The sequence below is a fragment of the Vanessa atalanta genome, chromosome 1 (assembly GCF_905147765.1).
Source record: "Vanessa atalanta chromosome 1, ilVanAtal1.2, whole genome shotgun sequence".
Classification (NCBI taxonomy): domain Eukaryota; kingdom Metazoa; phylum Arthropoda; class Insecta; order Lepidoptera; family Nymphalidae; genus Vanessa; species Vanessa atalanta.
Window position 1 is genome coordinate 4,097,926 of NC_061871.1, and position 15,998 is coordinate 4,113,923.

Below are 15,998 nucleotides of genomic sequence, written 5' to 3' on the forward strand. Positions count from 1 at the left end.
ATTATGAATTACATTATCAAAATTATATGACTAAAGTCAGATATTTTAACTAAAGTCATTGCAGTAAACTGCTATGTATATAAGACTATTATAGATTTATTCGCTTACGAAGGCGCGCCCCTCCACATTAAATATCAGGATAACTTAAGTGTGCTTGTAACGATTAAGAGTCGAGACAGCAAAATAAAAAATATATATATATTTGTTTCCTTCATTTTATTAATCTTTAAGCTAGCATGGACGGACGCACCTTCATTAGTAAATAGATTTATAAATAAGTTTAAGTACAACATCTGAACATAATAACTACAATAGTTTCATTAGCAGCATCGCAGATCCTTTTACAGTATAGTGACCTGTTCTTACAGTATATACACATATATAATTTTTATAAATTCAGCGGATGATATGTTTCTTAATATAACAAAAAATGGCAAACATTTTAACTAATAGTATTAATGAACTAAGATAAACATCACAGTAATACTTTTTATACAAATTTAGTACTTATTAGGAGAAATGAACACCAAACAGATAAAAAATTCAAACTATACATACATACAGTAAAATTTTAACAACATAGGGTTTTTATTTAATCTGCAGGTACTTAAACTGGTTACCAATGTTGTTTTGAAAATGATAACCAGTTTTATAATTAACATAATGCTATAAAGTTCATTGTCGATAATATATGTGCCAATCAGTCGTCAATATCAACTTCTATTTCAAGGGTGAACGGTTTGACACTTTTAAAAAACACTCTGGATTAATGTTTACTAACGTTAATTTGTATTATTTTATTTATATGTGTCAACAATATGCATTCTTTCAGAAACTATTATTAGAGCAGTTCTTAAGGAAAATATGTCACTTTGATATTAAATAAAAAAAATACTTTTTTTATTTGTCGTAATTGGATAATACTCCAATAAATGTTTTATTGTTCCTTATTGACCGTATCAACTACGATCATTTAAACACATCATTTTTATCAACATTGTTCGTTTGTTTGAATCACTGTCCTTATAATATTCAAAACTTTTAATATCGATCGGATAAAGTCTACACCATCACTAGGGTATAACATCGTATCTAGGCTTCGAATCCATCGTTGTACTCTCCATTTTTGTCGATAAAGTACTTTCTGATGATGAAGTCGCGCGCTGAAGCCACGACGACCGTTATTATATGCATGAGAGCCAGGAACAATGCCGTCAAAGTCACTACCACTAGTGTTTGAAGAGGTTTTGACCAATCGATTACCGGGTAAATGAACGCGTTACCCCACCTGCAAGGAATATTTACTTGTTTAAAATAATATAATGATTGTTACATTGTATGGGTACAATTTTATTGTATTTTGAATTAGTATGCAGTACCATCTCTAAATGATCGGATTAATTATAATATTCACCTTGACGTAAGGATAACGTTACGTATAAGAAAGAAGGTCACATTCTCAGTAGATGACTTAACAAATAATTTTTCTTTAGTTTATCACCTCAATTTTTTCATAGTCGACGCATGAATACTTAAACCTTATATTAATTTCATATAATTATAATATATTACTTTAATATAATAAAAAGGTATATTTGTAGTAATTAAGTTATGGGGAACTCGTGAAAAAATGAAACGCATCTACGGAACGAGCTATTCATCTCTTTGGTTAAGTATTATAATAAACTTTTTTTTGTGTTTAGCTCTGTTATAAAATAGCCAAAAAAGTGAAAGTTAAAAATCTTTACTCAATATAGGAGCGTTACATTTGCTAGTAGATAATCAAAAATCTACCCAGTCAATGTTTTGCACTATTTATTGTAAAGTAATTGATTTTATTTTTAGGCGAACGTTTACCTTGCCTTAAGTCTCTGAGATGTCCCGGAACGTTTAGTAAATTACTTTAAAATATAATTGCACCATTTGACAGCGGTAATTAAGATTACAATAATAGTATATGTTAACAGCCCCTTTAACACATTTAAAAATATGTTAAATTATTTGAGTATGCAGTTGGTTTTACCTTAACCTGATTTAAGTTTTTTTACGAGATACATGTCTTTTTTTATATTCACCACTAAACGAAATCTCAATGCTAAATTATTCACAAGCGTACAATCATTAATAATCAATAAAATTTGTGAGTTTTTATAATAACTATATTGCTTTATAATTAAAATAATTCCAATATTAAAAAAAATACTTTTAATTTTTATAGTTCTTTTTGTTTAATAGCCGTAGCTAGTAAAATGTTATTTAGTTCGTATGTCCGATTACCAAACTTTGTAGCAGGATGGTAATGTGTAGTAATATCCACCAGGGTTTATTTTGATTGTAGAACTATTTATTTCAATACGGTGTAATTTCTTATTTTGTCTTATAATCAAATCGGTTTCGTTACGATGACCTTGTCACAGGGTTGCCCCGCTGCTATAATTATTAACTTTTGTCAGATATAATTTAACGTATTTTATTATCATTTATGCAATTAGTTTTATACTTTATTATTCTTAGTAGATATATACATATTAGCGTATTGTAATATTAACATTATATACTCACGTTTTTATGAGATTGTAAATTTCAAACATATTGTATTTTAAAATATTGTATTGTTTCGTTTCAAAATGTTTATTTTGTATGTAGGTAATTTGCATATATTTATGGAATTAACTTTGTGTCGTCAAGTAATATGTTGCGTCAAATAAAAATTTCAATTCAATTAAATATTTAATTGATGTTTTATATGACTGATTTATTAATTTACACAATGTAAATATTGGTTTTTCAAGCAAAATTTAATGATTACGAAATGAGTTTGACTTTGACCTTGTTTATATTTTTTATTACTTTCTTTATCATTAAAGTAAACACTTTCGTCAAAATAAATGATTACTAAGTATTATTTATATAATATATTATAGATTTTCATTGAAATGGCAACCCTATGTAATTACTATGGTATAGGTCAATGGCGGCTAAAGAAACAAATTATGTTTAATGTCCAATTTTTGAAAGTTGTGCAACGATATTGTACAATCTAATAACACACGCTCACTACCTGTATGTTAAGGTTATACGTTTATCAATTGTTAATTTGTATATTCGAATAAAATTATTAAAAAAATGGAATTAATCATATTATTTCACTCAATAGCATTTCATTACCTTTAAAAGACAATGTTTTTATTGGTTAAGTTTAAAGTGTAATTAAGTAAGTTTTACTTTAGTTTCATTTTACTTTAAACTGACAACAATAACACCGAGTTGTTGGATTTATAGGGATTTATATATTTGGTGTTTTTTTTATGAAGTGTTCACAAACATATCGCTTAGACATAGAAAAGATAATTAAAAAGGTTCCGTAGTCGTTTTTTTTTAAATTATAAATTCAACTACAGTACATTATGCATATATTTATAAATATGAATTAATGCAATTGATAAATGATTTTTAAAGTTCAAACTATGCCGTAACCACAGTTCAACGACATATACACAAAAAAAGTTTTTAAGGTTATAAAAAAATTAATTTGTTTTTAATGTTTTGTTAAAATGCAAAGCGAGGTTTAGATTAGAGTATATTTTCGTAGTAACTAGTTTTAGCAATAAACACCAATCTCTTACTACCTATTTTTGCCCAAGTTGTATATATTTACGTATTAGTAAAGTCGTTAAACGCAAAGGTCTCCACAAATATGCGCAATTTAAACTTTGTTTGATTTATACGATCAAATACGAACGATGTCCTTGTTTATTGACAAAATGACTATATATGTGTGAACAGCGTATCTTTTGTATCTTGTCTAATTTGCTTAACCTTCGGAGAAGAAAGGATGTCTGATAATATGTCAAGAACCCTTAAGTACTTATGATTTAACTGAAATGTTATTTTAAAGCAGTTACTAAAATTGATACTTAATTTATAAATAACTGACTACCCGTCCTGGTTTCGCACGGGTGGAATAAGTACCTGCCTGAATAGATCGAATAGAAAATACAAAGATTTTTTTTTAATGTTTTAGGGATAAAAAACTTCGCAGACGCAGAACAACTAACTAAAGTGTCATCACGATTTGATCTATGGTTTATCAGCGCATAGAGGACAAACAAAAGAACATTAATTTTTATTTCTATAGATGTAAACAAAGAATACTCATCCTAATAGCCTTTCATAGTGTCAAGGTCTAAATGTTTCGTTAGAAACTAATTATTAAGACTTAAGTATCTTTACTATTAGCATCTCTGACATTTACGAAAACGGATACAGGGTTCGTAAATGCATAAGTAGATAATTACGTATGAGGTACACAACTAAAATGCTAGTAATCAATTTAAAATATTATTCAAATGTTGCCTTTAGGCATAAACTTCTAAGACACAAACAGCCTTAAGGCTGTTTTGCGGAGAAGTTTCGTAATTCAATAATAATCTTTTAAAAAAATTGTAATAAATATATGAATAATAGATAAATAAATTATGAATTCGACATTGTAAACAAAGGCGCTGCTCCATGATAGAGTCAAGATCTAAACTATTTTTTACAAAAACGGATAAAAGGTTTAAATATTTATATACATAATATAAATACTACTCAAATTTATTGAACTAATATAATACATTTCAATGAACATTAATTGTATTTAAAATTTGTTATAATTTCTTTATAAACTGGTAGGCCTTAATATTTTCTTAATGTTAATCGAGAGTTGGACATTCTATAACCAGTTTTATATTCACTTTTAAGGCTACCTAATTTCGTATGTTAATTCCGAGCTGTTAGTGATATATAACATATCATTTCTCTGTAAGATTTCTTTATATTAATATCTGAAATAATATTTACAATAAAAGAACATAAATTACGCTTGTCAGTTGATACAATAATTGTCTAAATCATAAGAGGGAAATAATAGTCTAAATTATAACTGCGAAGCCCTGCTACTTATTATAGTCTTTTAGTATATATAATAGGTATTATTATATATCTACTAAAAGTCTATAATCTTCCCTTAAACGCGTTGTATCTATTCGTATATTTATACAAAACATCTCATAATTTATTCGTTTACTTATCGTCGTAGAATATATCGTTTACTATCTATCTATCTTCTACAACAAACAAATATATTTTAATAATATTTTGCAATTTGCTGAGCCGAATAAATTTAAATCTAATTTATTAAGCAACAGCATATTATATTAGTTTACTTCGTTATTGTATAGTGTTAAGTATCTAATGTCTTTTGGTTACATATGATAATAATAATTTTCATTTTTTAATTTCCACATTAAACCGAGATGCAGATACTAGAAGGTGTAAACCATTTTGCTTTTAACATTGGTAAGTCAATAATTATATTAAAATATTTAAGATCAATACATTAAAAATAACATTAGTTCAATTGCATTAAGCATTAGTCAATAGTATATACTTCTACAAATAACTATGTATTACTTTTATTTTATCAACTAATACATCGGTATTCGTTTTTATTCTTTAAATATATGTACATTTCAGCAAAATAATTGTACCTACTTCTGATATTTTATATATTTAGATGCTATTTTATTTTGAGTTGAAATATATCTAATTTCATGTAACACTACTTATTAATCGGGAAACTTAAAAAGTTAGAAGGAAAGTATATTTTTAAATAAATTGTATGTATATTTATTAGATCTGTATAAAATACTATTCTAAAGATAAATAGTAGTAGTACTATTTATAATATACATACATATAAATATGTATATATAATCTTTATTTTTTAGGTGATATGTTTCGTTTGTTTGAGCTAATTTTGTGCACAAGTATGGAAATGTATTTAATGCATAAAACTTACGGATCAAGTCCTCCACCGATGAAATATGCGACGCTGAACAGCAGGTAGGCCAGTGCGAAATACAAAGGCTGCATTATATGTAGTAGCCGACTTGGATGCGTCGAGAAGACGAGTTCGACGAACATCAGCCCTGAATTCACGCCGTGCAGCATTATATCCAGGATCGGATTTGGAGCATAGTTCATTTTTTTCCCAGCTGTAAAAATTGCAATTAAAAATATTTTAATGTCTAAAGGTATGAATAATTAAATGGGTGTATAATGTTTGCGTAAGAGGTAGAGATTAATATTGTGGATAGAATTTCAATTATGTTTTTCGATTGCATATAAAAGGTTACGGGTTACGATGACAGATAAGAAATCTCTCATAGGTATTTACAAGGACGGAATAAAGCTTAGTTAATAATGCAGAGCTGAGCGGAGGTGATAAGCCACCGTCCACAACAAATTGAATACACCGGTTCTCGTCCGATAATCGAAGCAACATAAGTACTTGTTTAAATGGGTAATCTTAACGTGGTTTTTATTATATCTATAGATATTTATAAATTGAAATCTTTGTTAATTACTATAAATATTTTATTAAGCATTAGAAGTACATACAGCCTCGTAAAACTGCCCAGTAGAATAGTGTGATAAGAAATGCCACGGGCACAGTGATGTTGTAGAGCACCCAATATGTTTTTACAATCCAAGGCATTCCCTTTGCCGAATCTGAAATTATATAAAAATACATGTTCTATACAAACAATACGTTTCATTTGTTAGAATACGTAGACACAATTGAACATACGATATGCTTGACTTTTATAAAATGAACTTCTCAAAAATTGGTGAGAAACCTTCATATCATGTGAACGCAGACGTTTTTAGGTCAGCATTGATTAGAAAATGTTTGTTGCCTTAAAACTAATTATCGTAGTACCTAAGTATATGTGTAAATGAAGCGAAGTACACTCATTGGTATGTCACAAGGTCGGTGAACCCATTTGATATAAATAAATATCTAGGAATTCAAGAAAAAAATAGACTTTTTAAAAAAACTCATTCCGTTCGGTAGTCTACTATTTATTGAGACAAAAGAATACATAACTTTTTAAACTTAATTTTACTTTTATTGGAAGACAGTTAAAATAAATAAGTTATTTTGGAAGAAAATAGAATATAAATACATGAAAATGGTAATTTTTTAAATCTAGGTCTAGGTTAACACTTGTGAAAAAAAATATTTATCTCTTCAATATTATAGACAGCGCTAATATAAGAGAAAAAAAAGCTAATTACTTAACCACAAAACTATCCGGAAATTATATGCTATTCGGTTTCTAGCTAAGATATTATTTATATTCTAAGCATAAATGAATAATTAAGTTTAAAGTTACTATAGTGTTCATATTTAATTTATTAGGAATACATTGCTGTCACATGAACAGCTGGTAATATTGCTACATGAATCGAACGATCATTTAAACGTTTTAAATATAAGGATAACATGTCTTTTTTATTTGTTTATTTCAATGCTAGTTTTTCTAACGCACGTTTATTGTGTACCGAAAGTCACAACAATTCAATTTTCCACAAGGACAAGGTAATCCTCACCTCGATCGCGCCTTATTTATGACTTAATTAAACAACATAACAGGCATTTTATGATATAGCATGGCGTAAGTTTTGTAATACATGATGTTTTAAAATAGTATAAAAAGTCTATAGACTTTTCTACGAAACTGATGTACAATTGTAGATACACCACAGGATATATAATCTGGACGGCGTGTATTCTTTGTAATGTATGTTTATATTGTTGGGTTAATTATTTTTTTTTAGTAAAATGAGTGTTTATTGAAAATACGCACGTAGGCGACGTTAGAGTTTCGTTATTGCATTAATGATATATTGAAAAGTATAAGTTAATCTTTCGACATAATTATATTCTACGACGATCTTAGTTGCATGTTAGTCATTTATTTTATTAGATTCAACATTTCAGGGTCACCGACTATTTCGTTTGGAGTCTTGACGTTTTGATGATTGCAAACTAAATCTATAATAATAAAGATAAAACTAATTTTGCCATACCAGGTCACGTACTCTTAGTGTTTTCTTTTATTAACGTAAGGAAATATTCGTATTGTTTTATTATTATTAGTTAATATTATTTTTAGTATACAACTTAAATTAAAGATTTTTGTAAGGATGAATTGTGTTTTAATAAAATATTTCTTAAAAAAAAAAAAATTATGAAATTTTAAGCTTTTCCTTAGCACGATAAATTATGTTTATTTTAATTTTAATAATATTGTAATTAGTTATATTCATTATTTTGATTAAGACACGAATTTTATCTCTAAGATCGAAATCGTTTAACAATTTTTTTTTAATAAGTAATTTGACCTACCTAATAAGGTCACCTTTTTGCGTTATGCATTGAATATATTATACATCCTATTGCATGGTTAATAATTAGTAATTATTAATAAATAATAATGCAGATAAATATACATATTATTTTTAAGTAATAATAGTGTAGATACTATAATTAAAATTATATTCTGTTAAAATAATACTATAATAGTTCGATATAAATAAACATTCTCATAATGTAAATCAAAAATAACGTAATAAATTTGTATGTTGTTTCAAATTAGATTAATGATTTTCTGTATGTTGCTGCCGGGATTAATGACACTATGTGCCAATCGTTTATATTTTGTGAACAGAATGGGAGCGCGAGCTTGTGCTATTTATGTACTGCAAGAGTGTTGCTTGAGACGGGTGATCTTTGATTTGATGAGTTAAACCTCTATAGTACAAATTAAACAGGTCACTGTTAAACTTCTACAATATCTAGATACTTATTTATATCACTTTTTAAATACGAGTATTTCAAAAATATTTTTAGTTACATTCTTAAAAGGATCTTACCTGATAGACTCTCAGGGTTTTTGTTGACAACGACAATGATGCCAAAAAGAGACTCGAGGAAAATCAGAATAAGTCCCCAATGAGTCATGTATAGTAGGAACTTTTCTCGAGGTCCCCAAAAGTAAACCGTTGACCAGGAAATGATGATAACAGTCCATAGGAAAATCGGCACTCGCCAGTAAAGAGGCGATATCCTTCGGCTCCAACATCTTCGGAATATTTCTGGCGATTCATTTCCTTCCTTAAGCGATGCGGTACAACAAGCGTAGAAGTTTGCTGGCGCTTCTTGTTTCCAATTTTGAACCTTTGCCATTTTTTATAAAAAAAAAAAATCACTTGCACTTGGAACTGACGTCTTTAATTTTTAATAGTCTGTATGTTATAAAATTTACTTCTTTGCCTTTTATACCTCTGTGAACAAATAAAATGTTTTTTTTTCAAAAAAAATAATTGTATCAACGAGAAATACACACATACACAACAGTAATCCAACATAACCTTCACCGAAATATATGAATTTGGCTAAGTTGAATATGTAATACACTTGAACGACCGTGAAAAATGAATTATCGTGTCAGAGCGTCGTCTAGAGTATCAGGTCCAAGTAAAACGTTTACAATTCTTATATTCGATAGACTTTGTTGTTGTGTGAATAATATCGCTATGAAAGGTTATTGGAAAAAAACTTAAGCACAAAAATCAAGGCTAACGTCACTTTTGTTTTAATTATATTTACGCAAATTTAAAATCGAACATATTATTTTCATTTTTGTATATGTTTTTAATAAGCGATAACTATTTTGCATGATTGGAAGGAAACGTATTGTTCTCTTTGATATACAAAGAACCTTGTGATGTATGCATTTACATAATCATAAATATATTATAATTTACCAGTAGTTCTTTATTAGAGAGAAAAATATTGTACTTATATAATTCGTTTTGAAAAATTCTGGTTTATTAATTGCTCGAAATAATTATATAGTACGATGACTTTGTAGATTGTAGTAATTATTTTCCAAGTTTACCGCAGAATATAACGATTACAATTAAATACCACAATAAGTTTCGTGTGTTTTATCTAAGTATTGCTAGCACGCTAGTTTTTAATTTATTGTATTATTAAAATGTATGCGACTAGGTTTTTGCCTTTTATTACGACTTCAATGCAGTAACTATTCGAATTTATTTACTACTTCCTTGATCGTTTTAGGAAATAAGGTGGTTAATTTAAAGGCGTTTTATATCGATCTTATCATTGAATTTTGATTGAGGTTCATTCAACGGATTGAGCTGAAATTTTGCACTCATAGCCTTAATCAATTAATAGTACCTTTGCTTATTTTTATTTGTTTTAGAAAATTGATACATATACTGATTTTTTTTTTTTTTTTTAAGATAAACGAGTTTACACATCAGATTTGTTCTAATGATTTTTTTTTAATTTATATTGTAATTCATAATTCCATTCGACTATTTGCAATTTAAGATCGAAATATTAACAATTATAGCTTGTAAATACGGTAAAGTATTGACGACGACCTTTAGACACGTGATTGCAATTAAGGATACAGTCAAGTAAACTAACAATTTTATGATTGTTAAAAATAAAAAAAAATATTATAAAGCAACAAAAATAAAAACTAAAGATCAGTCATTGAAGATTTACTAAAGTAGTATTTTATTTATTACAGTTTCTTGTTGAGGATGTCCGTTCATCAAATTTCTCCAATTACCTACGTTATCAAGTGATAAGATTTATTTAAATACCATTTTATTTGGTTTCCCTCATTACATATTGCGTGTTCATGTAAAATGTAGGTTGATTAATCGATTCACGGCTATAGAAATCGAGGAAAATGACCTATTACGCTTTGAGGATGCGAGTATGCAATGAGTTTTGAGTATTCTTACGGATGGAAAATAAATACCATTCAAAATATATACAGAATTACCGAAATATAAACGTTCGCTATAACATGCGATTTCGTTCATGTTTATGTGAGTGTAAAATTGTTTGTTTTTAACAATCTTTGAGACAGATACTGCATTATTTTTTATTGAATCTTTTTATGTGTGTCAAATGTCACTCGTAATGTTTGATTAATAAAAATTAATCACTTATTTTTTGTGTAGACATTTTTCATACTTCACAAATAATTGTCTAAATATTTTTCAACAGCGGCTTCGTCCACATATTGGGGAGTCGATCGTAGATTTTAGGTATAAAAAAAAAACGAACTTGCTTTATACTAAATCTCATCAAATCGGTTCAGTGGTTTAGCCGTGAAAGGGTAACAGATATCGAGACACAGAGTTACATTCGTATTGTATGGATTATCACATGATAAAACATATATATATATATATAAGTTATTTATATGCGCGTTAGATAACGTATGCAAGTGTTTTTTGTTTATCCTATTTATTTAGGTAAAGCCTGGAAGAATGCCAGAAAAACGCAAAACCAAATGCACCGCATATAAATTTCGTTGGCAAAGTACTAATGATTTGAATGATGCGACATATGCAAAAGAAACAGCTGGTTTGCTTTAGAAATTAAACTATATCGTTTTTCAATGTATGTATGTAGGTAATAGTAGCCGAATTTTATAATGAAAATATAATATCGGCACTAACATAACAGAATATATGTGAGTTGGTAGATTAATAATTTACAAAAATATTTTACCTTGATAAATTATTATTAAAATATACAATATGGTATAAATCATTTTGATATGAAATAAGTATCCATAAAAGTATTATGAGCATAACTTTGAGAAAAAAATCAATGTTACATTAACGAAATATTACTATTAATTATTTAAAGGTAAGTATGTATTTTTGTTAAAGGTCGTTATAATTTATTAATAATTACTATAAAAAAATAAACTCAAATAATATTAAACATAAATAAAGATTTATAGACACTGCAAAAAATCGAAACTAAATTGAGTTTAATTTTATTTCTTGTTTATATTGCCGGTATAGTCAACTTTAAGGTGATTAATAATATAGCTTACAAGGGCCAAACAATGAAAAATCGCTGGCACAGACCATGCAATATTAAGGCAAATAAGTATGTTGAATATGTGGTAACCTACACTACGAAATATATAAAGCAAGAAATGTATGAATGGATCCATTTTCCGAGATACTATTGTTGTGTTGTTAAAGTTAATTAAGATATTTGAACTGAAACCATTTGTGTAAAAAGCCGTTCAAAACATTTATTATTTAATTATCCTGTTCTTTAATTGTATTATAATTTTTTATTGTTATATTTTTTGCTGCTAAAGAAAAACAACTTATTTTTTTTGCACAGAACATAAATAAAAATACACGTGCGTCATTAATTAATTTGAATAATCCACAAAGGCAAGAAGTTCATGTGTGTATTATTTACGGGTTTTTGTTTAATTTGTACGATGAGACAGCTTTATATCAATGTTTATATAAATAAATTGTACATATGTAGTTAAAAAAGTGATATGTTGCCATTGGAAAATTTTCAATTTATATAAAATAATTAAGTATATGTAATAAGTTATTATTATTATTTTATATAATTAACTAATTACACTGAATAGATATATTAAAGTAGTAGCGCTGTATATTGTTAGACTAAAATTGAGTTATATTTAAAAAAAACTATTTTTATTTATTTATTATATATTATGTTATATTCTATGTCTTACCATTTTTCGAAAACCGAATTTAAAATAAATATTTTTTTAAGAATAATTTTACGATCACTTTGCTTATAATTGAAATTAAAAAAATAAACTTATTTTTATAATACCGGTGACATAAACAAATAAATAATAAAATAAAATCGCGCGCACCGTGCGCACATTCAGCGCGCGAGTGCGACTGACTCTAAAGTCAACACTCTATAGTTCGTGTACCAGTGCGAAGATCTAGCAGACGAATTGAGTGGCGACGATAGGGCTGCCAATTACCACGTAATAATAGTAAATACAAACCAGTGAGACGATGATTTTTAAGAATAGATTAGATTTTTAGTTGTAATATTTTCTTTGTCAAATAAATATTCAAGTTTAAACAAAAAAAGAGGTTAGTGTCAGTTTTCGCTGTATTTTATTTTTTATATATATATATATATATATATATTACTGTTTTAATAAAATAAAATAATAATATTTTATAAAAATTAAATTACTGAATGTGAGTTAGTTTAATTTGTGAGTAATAATATAGCAGCCCTAATCGATAGCGCATGCGTGAGCGACTGTGCGCGGTCTACCGTTGATTCAAGGTCTACGAGAAGAAAATTTGCCTTCACGCACCGTCAATCATTCGGATGCCATCTAAAGTCACTCCCACACTGTTGAGTAACCAAACGCAGAGTTCTACTTGTCAAAGTTGAATATGCTTAATATTCAGAAAAGACAGCTGTTAACAGATTTTTTCTTATAAAGTAGGATATAAAATTGTAAGTTGTTGTGTTTAAGACGAACCCCTAGGGGGGGAGGGGGTATCATGTTTGATTTTATATGATATGATAATTATATGATATATCTGGTTGGTTTTGAAACTTGGTATAGGTATGTCTTGAACAGTCATCTTAATCATCGTCATCATCATCACCAGAACCCTTGAGTCCCCCAAAGTTCCCAGCTCACCGCCTTCCCCTACAATTCAGTCAGCTTACGCTCTTGTACAGGTTGCACGCTTACCGGTACTAGTTCGGGGTCGTTAGTATATTTTAATATAAGGGAAAGGATTTAAATATTCATAATGTAGCAGTTGCTACTCTACTATAACTAGCAAGGCAAATACTGCCAATATATAATATTAAATATTTATTTTTCTGTGCTTTCTTATTACTTTTGCATCTCGTTGGTCTGGTCACTATTAGCTAGCTAACGAGGGCGTATATCTTGAGGGTAAAATGTTATTATGTTGTAGCCTAGATTTTGGATGTTGGAAGTGTTTTCAATGCCGTGCCTCGAAAAGCACGTAAAATCCTTCGTTCTCCGGTTGGACCCTCTTTTGTTGTGTTGAAGAGTGATAGAAATGAACAGTGTTGTATGTGCGTTTTTATTTTCACTTAAAACATGTAGGTGCGAATTATAATTATTTATTTTATTATTTCAACGCGGTCAAGATTTATACAGTAACTATTTTGAATTCATATTTGTATATATATACAAATATTAATTAAAAATAGTTTAAATATTTAAGCACTTAATGTTATTATATTTTGATTGATAAATTGTGTATAAAGAAATTGATAAATTGTGTATTGTGTATCAAAACGTGATATATAACGAATCGACTTCAAGATCGTGTCTTATATGGATAAATTAGGTCAAATACTGTCAACTAAAAATAAATAGTGTAAACAGTGGTTTACACTATTTATTTTTAGTTTTTAATGTTTGCTAGTATTTTGTATATGCAAGAAAACATTTGATTATATTTTTTAAAGTAAACAACATTTAAATAAGTTCTAAAATTAAACTGGTTATAAGATTTTGTTTAGGTTTAGAAAAGGTATAATTATTTAGTTTTAATATTTACTGGGATTCGGTACAAATATTGTAGAGCTAAAGTCCATACAGGTTTTTTAGATTTAGATGACTGATACTGACTGTTGATATAATTATTATCACACAGGCAAATGGTGGTACCACAGCCAAATAAAAATTGTTTGTTTTTTTCTAACGAAACATGTAGGTTTCTTCACGATCATATGTTACACCGCAGAAGTATAAAAACAATTTAAGCACATGAAAATTCGCAATAAAAAACAATTGCGTGTTCTAACCCCTTCGACCTTATCGGTTTAAAAAAATGCTAACATCAAAAAGAAGACTATTTAAAAATCAGTAGTTGTGTATTTCAAAATTTGAGAAAATTAAATCAAACGGTGTACCTCCCTTATTAATTATATTAACGTCTTTATAGATAGATGTAAAAGTCTTATATAAATCGTGTTGTCTTGTCTTCGCTTTTAATTTAAAAAATACAAATGTAAAATGATATATGTTTTAATAAGGACAAATACGAAATGTGGATTACTTTTGGAAAACGAAATAACATAAGAAAAATAATTGTTATTTAAATTGATACGTACACATAAAAAACAAGCCATTATATTATTTTTTTGTAGTGTTATTGAGCATATAATTATATAATATTACATATACATTCATTAATTAAATTGTGTTTACTAATTTGGCTTCAACTATGATAATTAATCTCGAAAATAATAAATATTAAAAACGTTTTTTTGTTTTTACTAGCTTTCAACAAAATTCATTGATGATGAAATGGATTTCTTACATTGAGATTAATCAACTACTTTTTGTACTTCATAGTTGGTTACAACAGTGTTTTTGTACACAATAATCCCACGACTATGAGGTGTTGTTATAAGATGTGACGATATGAGCGTGAAATCATTTTTTATAAAGAATTCCTTTGTTTTCTTTCCTAATATTTAATAATTACCTTTAAAAAGGTATGGAACGTCTTTAGTCTTATCCATAGAAGTACTTAATAGCCTAAATACACGATAAATATTTAAACGCCTTTCGAAAAAAATATAGTTTCTTCCATAACGTTGTATTTTTTTAGAATTAAATATATTTATAGGCGCATTCATGTTAAAATATAGGTACTTGAGTTTCCCAAAGTTTAAATAAAATGTAAAGACTAAGTAAATGACCCAGTTAAAATAAAATGTATACTTTAATGGGGAATAATTTTGAATAGTTAAGCCTTTATATTAGTGGTAGGTCTCCGTGCAAGCCCGTCTAGGCACCACTCACTCTTCAGATATTCTAACACCAATCAGGAATAAGTACTTAGTATTGTTGTGTTCTAGTTTGAAGGTTTTGTAAGGCTATATTTGTAATTTTGCTCATAGAGTAATTACAGATAAGGGACATAAATTATTAGTTTCCAAGTTGGACGAATATTGGTGATGAAAGGAATAGTCTATATTTCTTAGTGTCAATGAAAATATGTGTTAGTGACCACTCTTTATCATTGGGTGTGACTAGGGATTTATAAGCCTGGACGCCTTGGTGCAACAGAAAAACTATTTAAAAAAAAAACAAATATCTTGTGAGTTGCTTTTTGTTTTATAAATTAACATTAAGGCGACACCACACTTGTAGAAATGCTCCTGGGATAGTAAGTTGCAGAGGATTTTCGATAACGATTAATGAAATCAACGTTCGTATAAGAAATTT

At 27.9% G+C, this 15,998-nt stretch overlaps 1 protein-coding gene across 1 annotated transcript; it reads right to left on the bottom strand.

Moving 5' to 3' along the window:
• Window positions 1-1,018: 1,018 nt before the first annotated feature.
• On the bottom strand, window positions 1,019-12,659 carry LOC125066725 (protein rolling stone-like). The gene is made up of 5 exons (XM_047674964.1): window positions 12,471-12,659; window positions 8,770-9,180; window positions 6,448-6,558; window positions 5,846-6,041; window positions 1,019-1,288 (listed from the first exon to the last, which is right to left on the bottom strand). Exons 2-5 carry the CDS (start codon window positions 9,080-9,082, stop codon window positions 1,093-1,095), a joined length of 816 nt encoding a protein of 271 aa, XP_047530920.1. The 5' UTR covers window positions 9,083-9,180; window positions 12,471-12,659; the 3' UTR covers window positions 1,019-1,092.
• Window positions 12,660-15,998: the final 3,339 nt, after the last annotated feature.

Excerpts from the sequence above, each read along its gene's own strand:
- LOC125066725 (XM_047674964.1), bottom strand. The coding sequence starts at position 9,082 with ATGGCAAAGGTTCAAAATTGGAAACAAGAAGCGCCAGCAAACTTCTAC. Across the intron at positions 6,559-8,769 it reads AAACCCTGAGAGTCTATCAG|ATTCGGCAAAGGGAATGCCT; the intron begins GTAAGATCCTTT and ends ATATAATTTCAG. Across the intron at positions 6,042-6,447 it reads CTGGGCAGTTTTACGAGGCT|CTGGGAAAAAAATGAACTAT; the intron begins GTATGTACTTCT and ends CAATTTTTACAG.